The 15090-nt window shown below is 47.7% G+C and overlaps 1 protein-coding gene across 8 annotated transcripts in view; it reads right to left on the bottom strand.

Annotated features, from left to right (window-relative positions):
* The window catches only part of SMYD2 (SET and MYND domain containing 2), an 88232-nt gene that overhangs the window by 41114 nt on the left and 32028 nt on the right, over positions 1-15090 (bottom strand). For 4 of the 8 annotated variants that reach the window (XM_036912530.2, XM_036912534.2, XM_036912531.2 and 1 more), the window contains exons 6-11: positions 12573-12640; positions 9929-10031; positions 7470-7580; positions 6675-6795; positions 5545-5719; positions 3454-3562 (exon numbers count right to left, since the gene is read on the bottom strand). In XM_036912530.2, coding sequence (XP_036768425.2) covers positions 3454-3562; positions 5545-5719; positions 6675-6795; positions 7470-7580; positions 9929-10031; positions 12573-12640 — 687 coding nt within the window. The other 4 variants (XM_036912526.2, XM_036912533.2, XM_036912527.2 and 1 more) reach the window with 4 other exon arrangements.

The raw sequence follows: 15090 nt of genomic DNA on the forward strand, positions 1-15090 counted from the left end.
CTTTTATAACTTTCATAAAACCTACAGAGATGTGGGCTAAGCCTATTTTAGGCTTAGCTACAGAGTAAATGAACACTCCCAAAACAGTAAGCCCCCTAGGGGCTTGTCTTACTCATCTCTCTGCATAGGGAGAGTTATATAGAATGTTTTGCATATAATAGATGTTCAATAAATGTCTCTCTGCACTTCGCTGGACAAGAGAATGCATTCTCCCTGCTGAATCCCACTGTGTGCAGCTGTGTATGTATGCGTGTGTGAGAGACAGATGCGTGGGGAAGTGTGTAGATGAGGAAGAAAGGCGAATGTACCAGACTTTGAGCCGTTCGAGCTGTTGGCAGATCTTGAATGTGAAAGAAAGCTGAAGTGAACACCGTCAGGCTTTTGATGATCACCTATGGGGAAGTTCCTCTCTGTGGACTACAAGAAACTGCTCCGAGAAACATGCCTGCCCTCCAGAGCACAGGCCCAGGCCTCCTCTGCAGCGGTCGCTAACAAACAATCGCCAGGTTGTTAAACCATCCAGGCGTGGGGAAGCTGGATTCCTGCTGGCTACACGTGCGGGGAGAGACCAGTGTTTGCTCAACAACACAGAGTTGGGAAGGAAAAAATTTTTTCCCTTCTCCAGCTTACCCTGGAGTGTGTCCAAACAAGGAGAGTACTGCACAGAGCAATCACCAGACGGAGAGCTGCGAAGTCTGCTTTCAGACAGATGAGGAAAAAGCAGAGCCAGGAAAGTCAAACGTGCACGAGGCATCTAGTGCATTGAAGGGATACCAGACACCAGCCTGAAGAATCGGAACACACGTTCTCCTGCCAGGGACGGTCACTTAATTGTTCTCCAGTGCCCTTCTCGCTCCTTCCCCCTTTCTTCTCGAGAGGCACTGCACCGGAAAGGCTCAGGAGGCAGCCTGACCCATTCCAGGGGGAGGCCTGGGGCCCCACCACCACTTTGAAATCCTCCCCACAGACAGAAGCCAACACAACCTTCAACTATGACTCTCCATTTATTCTCTTTCACCGTCCAGGTTTGTTCAAAACCTTATAATAGGTATGAAGGGGAAAATAATTGCATGTTTAAAACTCAAGTCTATCCAAAGTGTATTCTAATATATGAAACCATGCCGTTATCGCTTAGGGAAAAGAAAAAAGCATTCCGAAATTCATGTGAAATTCACATTTAAGATTAAGACCAACTTCCAAGTAAGCCGTGTGCGTGGTTTAAGGTCAGGGAGCTTTTTCATTCCAGTGATTTTACAGAGATGCTGGAGTGATGGGTATCATCTGAAATATTCAAAATCTTGAAGGTTTCTGCACGTGTATTTAAATAAAAACAAACATGGTGGCACAGTTTCAGTGGCTTTCAATTTCTTGTTTGATCTCAGAAATGTACGGATGGTCTTTGCCATGAGCTACTTCCATGATTGCAATGGCCTGGGGAAGAGACAGACAGACGAAGGGTTGAGAGCCTGAAGCCAGTCCCCTCACTCCCCCACCCCGGGCTCATTCAAGTTCGCCTCCTCCGCTTTCAGACAAGGACGCACGCTGGCTTTTAGAGCCTGTGTTCTCCTCTAGGGTCTGGCTTTAAAAAAAAAAAAAAAGACAAGCTATCTGCTCACGAACTAGTCAACCAGTCTACTGCTGAGTAAACCATTCTGCCATTGCAGAGGAGAAGATAAAGAGAAACTGATTCTATGACATTCTTTTGCCCCAGTGTTCTAGATACTTCAGTAAAGGACACTTTCAGGACGGAATTATTTGGCTATGCTCAACCAAGTAAGCAGGTAATGCTGGAACGGAAAAGTTCATAGTGACTTGATATCAGACCTAGTTTACTAATCTGGAAGACATGGCTAAACTGCCTTTTCCCTTTCAAAAAGTACATGCTTTCCTTTGAATACATACGTAGTCTTTAAAAAAATGTAAAAATAGGTGCAGGTTTCATTTCAGGAAGCGAGAGAGAATGCATTTAATAAGGTTTCTTTATAGCAAGACAATGTAAAATGGGAGAGTTTTCTGTGGCTCCCCTCATTTCCTAGCTCTGTGACCTTGAGCAGTTTACTCTGGGCCCCATTTTCTCCTCTGTAAAAGTGGAATGATACCCACCTCTCCGAGGTGTTAATACACTTAGAGTGTTTAGAACAGTGCCTGACATATAGGAAGTATATACTGAATGTAATCTGTAAGAATTTATTTTGCTCTTTTGTGTTGAATTGTGTTCCTCACAGAAAGAAAAACTTAAATGACTCCCACACCCCCGAACGGGATTTTGGATGGCCTGTGACTCTGTCGGTTACACCAGCCTATTCAGATCTCAAAGCAGGAGGAGGCAGGCCAGGTAAGAGAGCAAGTCTTCAGGAGTCCCCCGTTTTAAACGCCTCCCCTTGCCCTCCGCATTCAGTCCACACCTCATGTTCCTTGCTCAGAGCCGCATCCTTCCCTGACCAGCCCTGGGAAACTGTGACCTAACTGGTTAATTTTTCCTCAACTCACCAAGGCAATATAAGGATGTTATCTTAGAAGACAAATTCCGTGGTTTAAAAATGGGACATTTTCTGCTTCGTGCACTCGTAGCCTGGCTGGTCCCTGACCCTTCCATTTGGGATGCGGGAACCTAACTCCATCATCCCAAACAGTCTGTTGGAAGATCTGGAGAATCTGGGGGATTAGGCGTCCAGACCTCGTCTGTGTCCCCAGCTTGTACAAACTTCCCCCTCTGTAAACAGACTATCCCAAAGATTACATTTTATCAACTGTTCACTTCTCTGTAAAGGACAGTGAGAATCAACTCTCGGGATGGAGGTGCAGGTGTGAGGGTGCGGCCGCTCCCCCACCAGCGACTCCGGGGTGGGCCGAAGCGGGCGCTCAGAGATGCCCCAGCCTGACCCGGCTCCTGCCCTAGGCTGGTTACCTCGTCTGCCTGAATCTCAGTTATTTCATCAGAAAACTTTCTCTCATTTCTGTGAGAATTAAAAGCACACACACACACACACACACACACGAGGGTCATGGCATGTAACTGGTACTCAATTTATGGTGACGATGGTGATTAAGTGCATTTGATAAACTGGAAATGCATGATTCTGATAAAGTGGAGCGCTCCATATCCAACTGCCTCGATTCACTGCAATCGGGTTTCATAAATCTGTGAATCCTAAAGGGTGAGCAAATGGACAGTTCTTTCACCACGGCTTCCTGGCCTGTGCGGTGCCTCCGTCTGCTCTCAGGGCTTCACATGGGACGGGGGCGGCGTCCCTGTTCCTTACAGGAGGCTGGATGCAACATCGCAAAGGCTCAATGACTTACTCTCCCCAACCCGCTGCCCCCGTCTTGGGCCAGAGGGTGGGGCAGGGCCGGCATTCAATGCCACTCCGGTGGCTCTGCCCTGTCAGGCACGAAGGAAGGGAGCCGAGGGGGCAGGCCCAGCCCGGGGCCCCAGGTCCGCCGCAGTGGTACCTTTCCCAGCGCTTTCTCTCCGGCAGCTTTGTTCTCCAGACCCATGTAAAGTCTTCCCAGCTTCAACCACATGGAGGCCACGTTGAGCGAGTACGAAGGGTAGTGTTTACTGAAAGAAGGGAGAAGACGGAAGCCCACCTTGGCAAAGGGCGCCGAGCAGCCCGGGGGGGCCGGGCGCGGGAGCCTGCGGGGGCAGAGCTGAGAACCCCGCAGCTTCTGGGTGGCCAGTGTGCGTGGTTGACCCCGCCCACCGCCGTTCACGCACTTCATTTTAGGCAGTTTGCTCCTGAAAAGCTACATGAAAACTGCAGGCGAAATCCTGTACATATTTATGATCAACATGCAATCCTGGACCCACATTTTTGTTTCAGGCGCAGCCAAAGCAGAGCATCCGGAAAACAGCTTTTAAACTGAATTCCGCATTTATGAGCGCATTAGGCCTATCCTCGCATATTGAAAGGCAGTGGACTCCAAAATATACACATACTGTGTGTCCAAGATGCCAGGTTTCTGTCACGCTCCACCACACCAGTTAGTTTAGCAAAACTATAAGCCCTCTGAAGTCAGGAGGCTGCCTCCTGTTTCTCCTGGATATTTCTCTACTGCCCAGAGGGCTGCATAGACAGTAGGTATTATTCTCTTGTCTTTAACTGGAGGGCTGACTGATGGGGCCTGCGTAGGAGAGAGCATTTCCCTAGGCACAGAGACCAAGAGGTGCCTCATAGGTGAGGGTGTGTGTGTGAGTGTAGGAGGTGTTTATTTTCAGGCTGGTCTGTATAGCTCTACCCACCAAATCTGACCAAAAGAGACACATTCTAGCTGCATTCCCAGGCTGGGGGCATCGTGCTGCCTGGAGGAAGCCCTGGGACTGCTGGCCCTACAGAAGGCCCGTTTGGGCCTCCAGAAGTTGCTCACTAAGCAGAGGAAGGTCCAGCCCAGCCAGGCCCTGCTGGGAGAGGAACCACAGGTACAGATTCTCTCAGTCCTTCTCATTCCTTCTATCTGCCTCCATCCATTCCATCTCCCACCTTCCCTCCCCGCCTAGAGAAGTATGCATGAGACCTGAGGACTTTCTCACCCAGCCCAAGCAGCAGCAGCTTTGGGATTATCCCCAGTGCAGCAAATTGCTTTTCTAAAAGGATAATTTAGAGGCTGGCTTCCCCTTGGGCTCCCCCTGCCGGTTAATCAGGGCAGCTTGCGGTAAGGGGAGGGCGGACTTGGCAGTGGAAATTGAGAGCAGAGACAAACTCGACATTCCCCCGGCTTAGAACCGGGGGTAGGAGGGCTTCTCAAACTCATGGGACACATCCAGGCTGCTTCTGGAACACAGGGATTTCAGTCTAATGCCCACAGATTCTGATCCACTTGGCCTTGGGGAGACCCTAGAAATGCATACAGCCCTGTGTTTAACAGGCATCCCAGGGATTTGATTTAGGCCATCCTAGCCCAGCCCTGAAGCGGCTAGTCGGAGCCAGAGGCGATGCCATGACCTCCATCTGTCACCTACTTCAAGGTTCAATTAACCTCTCAACAGGAAACTTCCCTGTGGCTGATCTATTCATCATTACAGTTTAAAACCCAACTTGTTTTATTCAAACCTAAGAAAGGGTTCTGAATAACCCCGGCCAACGGTAAGGTCCCAGGGTTTTGCCATCTGCAAACTGGGCTGCCATTTTAAAAAGCACAAGAAGAGGATGATGTGAGTAATGATGGGGAGGCAGGGTTTTTGAGACCTCTGCTTGCTGATTGCTAAGTGCCTTTTAACTAGAAGGCGTGCATGGGAACGAAAAGAAACAAACTGGTGGCTTTATAATATTGGCCTGAATTTACTGTGGACACCCTGGGAGGGATCTTACACCCCCTGCATGACCTCAACCTGTCTCCACAGGTGACTCTTCAGAACGTGAAGGGGACAAACCAGGCCCAAGGGAGCAGCAGCCTGCATCTGTACCTCCAGAAGTGGGTGCAGGGAAGAGAAATCTGTTCTAGGCCTGTTCCAACCCAGACAGAAGACACGACGGCCAGGGTATGTATTGCACGTCACTAAATTCCATTTAGTGCTAAGGCGACCAGCACGGCCACTGCAATCACCTGTAAGGCTTAATGATTTTCTGCCCGTATCTCAGGGCTCCTTCCCAGTCTTGCATGTACAAGCAGACGCCCATGGCCTGGTACATCATGTGCAGCATGTACACGTTGCTGTCTTCAAACACGGAGCTCATCTTCTCCTGGCTGAGTTCGCAGATCTCCAGCAGCTCACTAGGGGGTGCTCTGGCGTCAAGGAAATGACAGGCTGGGCCTACTGGGCTTGGAGATTTCCCACGGCAGGTCTGAGGAGTTACTTGTTCCTCTCCACCCTCACCCTCTGAAAAAGTAAATTACAGAAAGCCAAGCAAGAGAGGAAACAGGTTTTTCCTGAAGAAACAAACCAGGGAAAACTAGAGACCTCAGCTGTGAAACCTAAGAGACTTACAGCCACAGGGAACAGTCCCTCAGTTCAGCTATAAATGATGTTGATTAGAATCACAACTCTTCAATCTTCTAGTTAACTTTAAACCCAAGCTGAGCATTTCAGCTGAAGCATTTTTCCTTAAAAAGTTTCTACGTCCCCACCATGGCTAAATTCTTCTGTACGTGGAGGGAAAAAAAATGTGCCTTTCTCTAATTCCTTCTCAGTGGTTTTAGTTCTCCCCTCGGCACAAATCTAATGCCTTTTCAACACCCAAGAAAATGCCATAATGTAATGGGTAAGAATATGGACTGTGGTAGTCAGCACACCTGGGGCAAAATCCTGGCTCCACCTTGTGAGCTGTGTCCCTTAGGCAAATCACTTGCTATCTGCTGTTTTCAGCTGCTATGGGGGATGGATGGTAACAGTCCCTTGTTAGTGTCCCTGGGAGTAGGTGAGACAGTAAAAGCAGAGCCCCGGGCATTGTGCCTCACTCAAAGTGAAATACCCAATAAACAAGGGCCTTCAAGGAACTGTCCTCCACAGTTTCGACAATAAAAGCTCCCAACCAAACTAGTCAAAGAGAAATAAGATCAGCATCATAAACCTCTGCTGTGGTTGACTTCAAGTCATAGGTGGTCGGTAAGTCCTTAGATTTACCAGGAGACCATGTCCCTTAAATGTTCAGAATCCACAACCCGGCCTTTTTCTGCTCTGTCTTTCCAAATCTCTGACACAACGATGGTAAACTTCTGACAGTTGTAAAGGATATATTTGTAGTGCTTGGCCCTGCGGAACTCCTCGATCACATTGCGTGCGTATCTGACCATGTCGTGGATGGCCTCTGCCTTTGGAGGGTCGCTGAGCTTCCGGATTTCCACCTTCGCCTTATCCTGAGGGAAAATGTCCACACGTGCAATGGGTTAATACTCATGGAAATCATACAGATGGGAAACTTCTCAAATAGTATGTTTTTTCGTGCAGAAGTAGAGGCTTGCTCATTCTGAAGTCACAAAAGAACTAAAGGAAATCAGGCAGTGGATCGAAGAGAAATTCAACATTTCCATTATGTTTTTACAAAAATAGGAATTTTCTAGACAATCCTCATGTAGGCAGGACACCTAGAATATGTTTGCTGTGGGCGGATATGTTCACATCTGTGAGTCAAGAGAACAAAATAAGCAGGGATGGCCCTGACAAAATAATTTGGGTACTGCCAGAGAAAATTCATATTCCAGTGAACAGGTTGGAAAGCCTGCAAATTATTCTCATGAGCTTTCCCCCTGCCCTTGCTTTTGAGCAGTCATTCCTTTTCAAGAAGCTGCAATTTACCAAATCCTTCTCTTCTTTGTACAGTGTAACAGAAGTGTTTTCATCAGCTACAAGGATCAGGTTTGACAGAGACTTGGTCCAACTGGATTTCCTCTGGTTGTCTTAGCAAGATGGGTTTAAAGGGTCAAAACGGCCATAGGAGGAGATACCCCAGATCAGCCAGGGGCACTCGCCTGGCAGACAGGGGGCCTGAGACACAGAGCATGGCCACACCTGTGCCGGGTCAGGAGCTTACCTTGTCTTTGGTGGTGCACTCCTGGCACTCACAGGTAAAGAAGTAGGAATCTCGTAACCGGTCATTCCTATCCTCTGTTGGGTACAGGAGGTCGATGTAGCTGGTAAAAACCTAAGGGGTTCCAAACAGTTGACACTGCAGTCTGCTACAGGTGACCTGGCTCCTTGTCCCCCCAGTGCCTCTGCAAACACCTGGGGTGGTATCCTTGCCAAGACAGGAGTTAGGAGAGCCAGAGCTTAAGATATGCTCTTTACCATTGCACACTGCAACCTTAAACTCAGCAACCTCCAGTGATGTCCACCTCCTTGTGGTGGAAGAAAGGCTTCTCCTCCCACCTCCTACAGAATCAAGGAGTCCCCCGAACAGTAAATTGGAGGGTTGAAAGCATCCTGCCTCCTTCCTCCTTAAGGAGAGCAAGCTGAGGTTGGTCCCAGCAGTAGATGGCCTTGCCTCAAGTGTAGAGCAGAGCCCTTCCCTCCACTCCCACTTAGGCAAAGGCCCTACGCACCCTTGGAATTGGCCCTGTGTTGTCTCCACCTGGCCTTTATTTAGCCTCTTTTACTTCTCAACCAGGGACGGCTCAGCTGCGTCGCACAGTGGGTGCAGGGGGAGCAGGAACACACGCACTGATCGGTGTCCCTTTCTCCTTCCATCTGCTGGCCGCGGAGCAGGAAGCATGGCTCAGCGGGCTGGGAGAGGGCGGAATAGGGAGGACGGGCTCCGAGGAGCCCAGCCTGCGGCTGCGTCACCCAGCCAGACCAGGGAGCTTGGGAAATCTTACCGTTGGGCTCCTCGGGCTCTCCCGGCCTTGCCTGTTCCTACCAGGGTCTGTAACTGAGACTTGGAGCATATGGAGGAGACCGGCATTTAACTGTCCATTATCTACTCACTGTGACAGTGCTCGCCACTCATCCCACACCATCAGGCAAATGTCTGACTGAACAGATGGATGTCACAAAGCTGCCAGCATGCCAGGAACCTCAGGCACCGGCAGGCAGGCGGGGGACCCACAGGGGCCATGTACTTGCAGGCGCTGCTGGCCAAGCTCTCCCTACCCAAAGGGCTGTGATGGAGACCTCGGGGCTTGTCTGACACCCTGGGGAATAGGCTTTTGCCTCTTTGAAGGGCAAGTCTCCCCCCAGCAGTGACCTCCCCAAAACGAGGTAATTGCATTTCAGATTTGTTAGGGCACCAGGACACACCAACAGGGTCTCGCCCTGCTCTGCCTCACGTAGCAAGAGCTGCCTCATATCTTTGAAATAATTGATGGACAGAGTGCAATGAACAGAAGAGGCCAGTAGATGGCGACAGAGGCCGCTCGGTGTCCCTACCGGACCCCGCAGTCCGACTGGGTGACAGCGCCCATAGGAGCACGGGGTCTGGGGGCTTAGATGCTGACTCGCAGCAACTGTTTGCACAAAAGCGGCATCAGAGTACTGGCCTCGAGACATTCGAAAACCAAGACACCTGACCCCAAACAGGATATCCTCGTCATGAATTTAGCAAAGGGTGGAAAGTCTAACCTGTTCCCTGGGCTGCAGGTCCCAGTTCTGCTGTGGGTTAGTGAACAACTTCCAGAGAAACCAAGGCCTTTATTACTTAGCACACTGATCATTATATTTAATATTTAAAATATCCAGACATGCACCTGAAAATAGCATTAAGGATCGTTAAACTGAAATTTCAAGCGTGTGATTACAGTCCCTCAAAATTCATGTGTCTTGCTAAGGACTGTAGGCTTTGCTTAAGAATGCAGGGCATATACATCTAGCAATCCGCCAGGCCGGCCTTTCCGACGTGAGAGGTCAAGCTGAGGAGGGAGGCGACGGTGCCTGCGGGCCCCAGGCTACCTCCAGTCGCACCGCTGGCTGGCTGACATTCCTAAAAGATGAGCTCTCCAAAGTTCAGATGTGAATCTGTGAATCTGATACGACAGGAATGCCGATGTGTCACATGGAGTCACAGCTCTTCAGCTAAGGCAGGGGTGCCTTTTCTCTTTTAGATAACCATGCTTTTGACTTTTGTGGGGGAGGAAAACAGGCCCAAATTCACTAATAAAAAAAAAAAAAAGAGAGAGAGCTCAAGCTCCATTGTTTGGCAATAGGTGTATTTAGAGAGAATCCAAAATTTAATTTTGGTCATTTTAGCTAAATCCTTTCTCTCAAAATCTCTATCAATCTTTGTGAGGAATTTAACTCAAAATTTATTCCTTCCTGTTTTTTCTTGGGCACAGATGGACATGGCGAGCACCAAACGGAAGCCAAAAGTGTGGGAGTCCAAGCCGCAGGTCACAGTCTGATCGTTAACCCTGAGGGCCTGAGGACTGACAGAGCGTAGGTGCGGGAAGCATTCACAGCCACTCCTGTCCAGCAATGCTGCAGACTTTTCTACGAGGCCCTTTAAACCCTTTAAAACTCTCTGAAGCACGCTGCCCCAGCCACCCGGGACCACACACTCACCTCCTCTCCCGGGTGGATTTCCTGTACAGCTCTTACTTCAGCCAGGGTCCCCTTGTAGGTCACAATGACATTGGGGCAACAACTGTGATTCATCAATGCAACACTGTCAATCAGAAGAGAAAACCCAATTTTCTCAGGAAGGCAAACCGTTCAGGCGACCCTTGGTGACTTCCTTGTTAGGCTGTAGGAACTGGACTGTTCCAGGACATCAAGAAATCATCTAACAGTTGCCATCATATTCTAAGGGGTGGTTGTGCATGCATTCATAATCATATCTAACATCTTAAAGTTCACCAATGTTGAAAAGACACAATTCAAAAGAGTGAGATTTGTGCCTGAAACAAAACCATACCCTAATATAAACAGCAGCTACAAATGACATTAAAATTCCTTCCTGTGAGATGCAGGAATCAAAACCCAACACCTACAGTGAACGGCTACTCCACTGTGTACTGGACAAGGCAAATGGGTTGTCATTTGCAAGAAGCTTTTTATATTAGCACATTATTTCTCACGTTTCCTCTAGATGCTGAGAAATCGCCACTGTGGGAGATGCAGCTTCCTAAGTGAGAGACCTGGAGAAGCTCAGCTGAGGCTCGGCACCTCAATTTCCTCATCTGGAAAATTGGGACATTACTGTTCCTGTTGCTCGGCATCTGCTTTTCAGGGACGGCAAGGACTGAGATTCGCCTGTGTGAGGGGCTTTGAGCTTTCTGATTATATCAAGGTCAAAGTTCTGAGAACAGAAATGTCTAAACTACAGGGGAAAAGTGTTTGATCTCTGAAAATGCTGCCTTTGAAATCACAATGCCCATATGACTTCTACCCCAAGGGATTTTTTCCCCCCAATTAAAACTGCCTGGAAACTGGGACTCACAGGGGCACTCACATCCATATGTATCATTGATCTGGTGGCCAGTGCCACTTGCCTGGACCCTCGGCAACTGAACCACCTGTCGTGTTTGCCCCAAGAATACAAAAAGCAAAGGGGCGGTGAGGCCTGACAAGGATGAGCAGCCCCGGGGTTGCCAGGCACAAGAGGGAGTGGCATCCTCCACCTCCCAGGTGCTGGAGGTCTGAGTGCGGTGTGCGGCTGGCCTCGAGCCTGGAACAACGTGTAGCAACTTCTCTGTCTTGGGGAAGGTCACCTCGGCCACACATCAGACCACCTGGCTCACTGGCAAGTGGTGCAGGGCAACCAGGCTTCAGGAACTCCGATACCAACCAAAGTTGTTCTTAATGGAAAAGCAGATTTCTAGAACCATCTCGCAGAAGTATTAAATAATTCATTTCAAGACAGACTCCTGGAGATCTTTCTAGCAAAGGTGGGGGAAAGGTACTAAGGCTAAGAGTTGAAAATAAGTCATGCCCATGGTATCATCATTCTCTTGGCCGCCACGGCCAAGGGCGAAGCTCAGACAATACCACTCTCATCCGGCTTTCAGTCTTTAAGATTCAAAGAATAGAGACATTCCAGAGTTCATTTCAGATCCGAAGCTGTCGATAGAGCCTTCTAAGGAGAGTCTAATGGGCTTTCTCTTTTTTTCCTTCCTTTTCCCAAGAGCAGAAGTCCAAAAGGGCTTCTCCCCAAACACTTCTTTCCTCACTACTGGGATTCAAACTGCTGATGACACCATTCTGGCCACAGGGACGGTAAAATTACATGAATAAACTGTTTCTCTGGTTCAAGAAAGCCTGGGACAGCTGCTCAGGAGACACGGACCAGTGTTTTCTCTACCTTTCAGACCCACAGGATACACAGAGCTGAGCTTCAAACAGACAGACGGTCCCACGTCATCCATGGCAAATGCATGGGTGTTAAGGGTTTCCTGCAATTGCTTCAGCCTAAAGCCCAAGGCTCCTGCAGTGTATATTAAGCAACATCATTTCAGCTGGAACTAATCTACACTGTGGTTTAATTCAGCCGAGGGATGCAGGAAGGGCTCTTCTGCTCAATCTGTGAAGTAAGGACTTGATTTCAAGGGACTGAAGCATCTTGAAAATATTCATTCCATCAGAGAGATGACGGCAAAGCCATTCTTGGCAATCCACTGAAGTCAGAGCTATAAAGATCTCCAACTGTCAAATGGCCAGTCTTTCTCGATTACTTGAATATTTATGAAATAAAAAAATCCTGTAATTCTTTAAAATTTTCCTCTACTTCACCACTTTAGCATATTCTTCCTCCAAACTATGCTGTTTCTCTATTGCTAGTTTTCAAAAAAAAAAACAGATGGAGAAGCTGCTCAGATAATCTCGACATAAGCCTATGGCCAGTTCTTGGTTGGCAAATAGTGTTTTACTTTGATTGTAAGAAACCCAAAGATTTCCAGAACCACAGATATGCAAAGAGCAAATTTCTCAGCAGGGCGTGGGATGTTCCTTCTGTGCACGCTGTAAAATATTCTTTAATAACAGCTCTCTACCTAGCAGGACTTAACAAGCAACTGTTCTCTTAACTACTACCTTCAGATCCTTAAATGTAGGGGAAATATTTTGAAATCTGGCAGAACTTTAAGTGTCTCAATTCACTTGATGATTCATGTCTGCCACATGCAGTTAGATAGGTTATTGAAAAATTTTTTTAAATCAAATTAGTGTTAAATAAGTAAGAAGAAAAGAAACAAAGTCCAACTCAGCCTACTCAGGAAATATTGCAGACCCCAAATGAGAAAGTTCTTCGTCCTCAATTGTGAAGCCATTACAGTTAACCTGCAGTGAGAAAGGGGGAGAAGGAAAATAAAAAATGAGCTCAATGTTCTCTCTGGATAGGAATCATTTCTTTCATTTCAACCTTTAGCAAATTTACTAGCAAGATGTTCTGGTTTACTGATTTTAAAACCTTTCTTTCGGCCAATGTATCCTTGTTCAAACAAAATGTACCCATTAATCTCCAACTAACCCATCAATCTTCCATGTAAACAAAAGCAGAATTATTAGGAATGAAACAGCTTTAAGTCTAGCCCACCTGCCCCTAGCACAGAAGCCTAAGAACAGCACAGATCACAAGACTCTGAAGACTACAGTCTGCACATAGGCACAGGGGTGAGGATGCCTGGAGTCTAATCCCAATCACGCCACAGATCTGAGGTGGGATCTGGAGCCCATCACTGGCTCCCTCTGTCCTCAATTTTCTCCCATTAAAAAAGAAGTCACGGGGATGTAACGTACAACGTGGGGAATACAGTAGCACCATATTAACTCTGTAAGGTGACAGACAGTAACTGGACTCACGGTGCTGACCATTTACAATATACAATATTGTATATCAGTTATACCTCGATAAGCAAAACAAAACAAAACAGAAGCCACTGAATCTGGTAGCTATCACGTGAAGTGAGCTGGTAAATGTCAAAGCCCTTCCACAGCCGACCTTCCTGCTGTCATCTGTCCCCTGGAGAGGCAGGATGCTGAAGCTGAGGGACGGAGACCTACCTTTCATGTCTCAGCCAGATCAACCCGTGGCCACTGTTTCATCCTTGAAAAGTACCAAGCGTGACTCTCACCACTCTGGAGTGTCATCTAGAGCTAACAGGCTAAAAATGAGGAATACACACCCCTAATCTGATGCTCCATAGATTCATTATTTCCACATTCATGAGAACCCTTAGGTACTGGGCCCTGTGCCCAAAACGATGGACAGGCCCCAATCTGGGCCCTCAAGGAACAGCCGGACTATTGAGAGACAATTAAGTGGGTGTTTTTCCTTTGTACTGAAAATTTCAGAGCTGGAAAGGGACACAGTCTCTTTATTTTTCAGATGAAACTGAGCTCAAAGAGATGCGGTGACTTGCCCAAAGCCAGCATCAAAGGCGGAGAGACATGCTGCTCCCAGCGGCAGTGGAGGCTGCCTGTGAGGTGTGCATGCTGAGCGACTTCACCTGTGGGCTGGACATGCTCCTCCCCGCTGGAGAGGCTGCACCGGTATGTTTCAGGCCAAAGGGTGGACTTTTTGAAACCAGCACCCGCTGAGCATTTACTGTGGGCCAGGCACTGGGCTAGGTGCTGCAGACACACCCCTCATAAATCTGCCACCACTACTCTGGCATAACCCATTTTACGGATGTGAAAACCAGCTCAGCAAGGTCAAGGATTAACTTGTTCAAGGCCACAAAGTAGTGAGAGGCGGGACCGGAACCAGAACTCACATCAGACATTCCAGCAGCAGAGCTGTCAGAAACCCAACGGTGTGTCTTTTCACTATACCACACTTCTTTCAAAATGGTTCTGACCTATGAATGTTAATGTGGCAATTTTACATGAAATTAAAGGGCCGATGTCAAAGGCTAGGAAATCTTGGTACACAGAGAGGTAAAAGCTATGATGGGTTTGACTTGCAGTTTTTATGATTCAGCATATTTACAATACAGCATATTAAATATTTACAGATTTTTCTCTTGTACTCTGAGGTACAAGAGATTACCTCAGGTTAGTAGAATGATACACAGCCTTTGAAATCCTGAGGTGTTGGGCATTTTTACATAGAAGATTTAGCATACTATTTTTTGTGCCAGCTTCCAGTACTCTAGCTGATTCTGTCATCAGGCCATTAATCAACTACCGTTAGCCAATGACCATCAACCAACACTAGGGAAGTGTAAATTAGGAATTTATTCATTCAACAAAATTTATTGGAACATGAGCTATGGTATCCACGATATGACAATGAGTGTTTGCAGAATGAAAGAATGAAGAAAAAAAAAAGAATAAAAGAATGAGAGAATTTAGCAACAATTTTCAAAACTGAGCTGGAGGCAGACAGCTCCTGACCAATCCTGAGGGTTGGGGACTTGCTCCTTTGCTTCTCTGTCTCCTCCTCTGCATGGAGCTCAACTGGGCCAGCCTATGACTTAAAATTCCTCTGGGCTTGAATGTTCTAAGGCCACTGATGGCTTACCTCCACTGCCCTCCCCTCCTGCTATGGAAAAGCCCATGTGTTTCTTCAGCAGCAAAGTCTCCTGTAGGTACATGTGTCCTCACTGTTTCTTTCTGGGAGGCAGTGATGGCGTTGAAGCCAAATTGCACGGCAATTTGCCCGCCAGCTTTCCTTCCCTTCTGAAATATCCCTGGAGAAGGACAGTGAGCTTGTGTGTTAAGAAAGATACATGGGCCACAGTCCTTTTTTTTTTTTTAAGTCCAATCAGGCATAAATGCCTTGCTAA

Source organism: Manis pentadactyla, chromosome 9 (genome assembly GCF_030020395.1).
Source record: "Manis pentadactyla isolate mManPen7 chromosome 9, mManPen7.hap1, whole genome shotgun sequence".
Lineage (NCBI taxonomy): Eukaryota > Metazoa > Chordata > Mammalia > Pholidota > Manidae > Manis > Manis pentadactyla.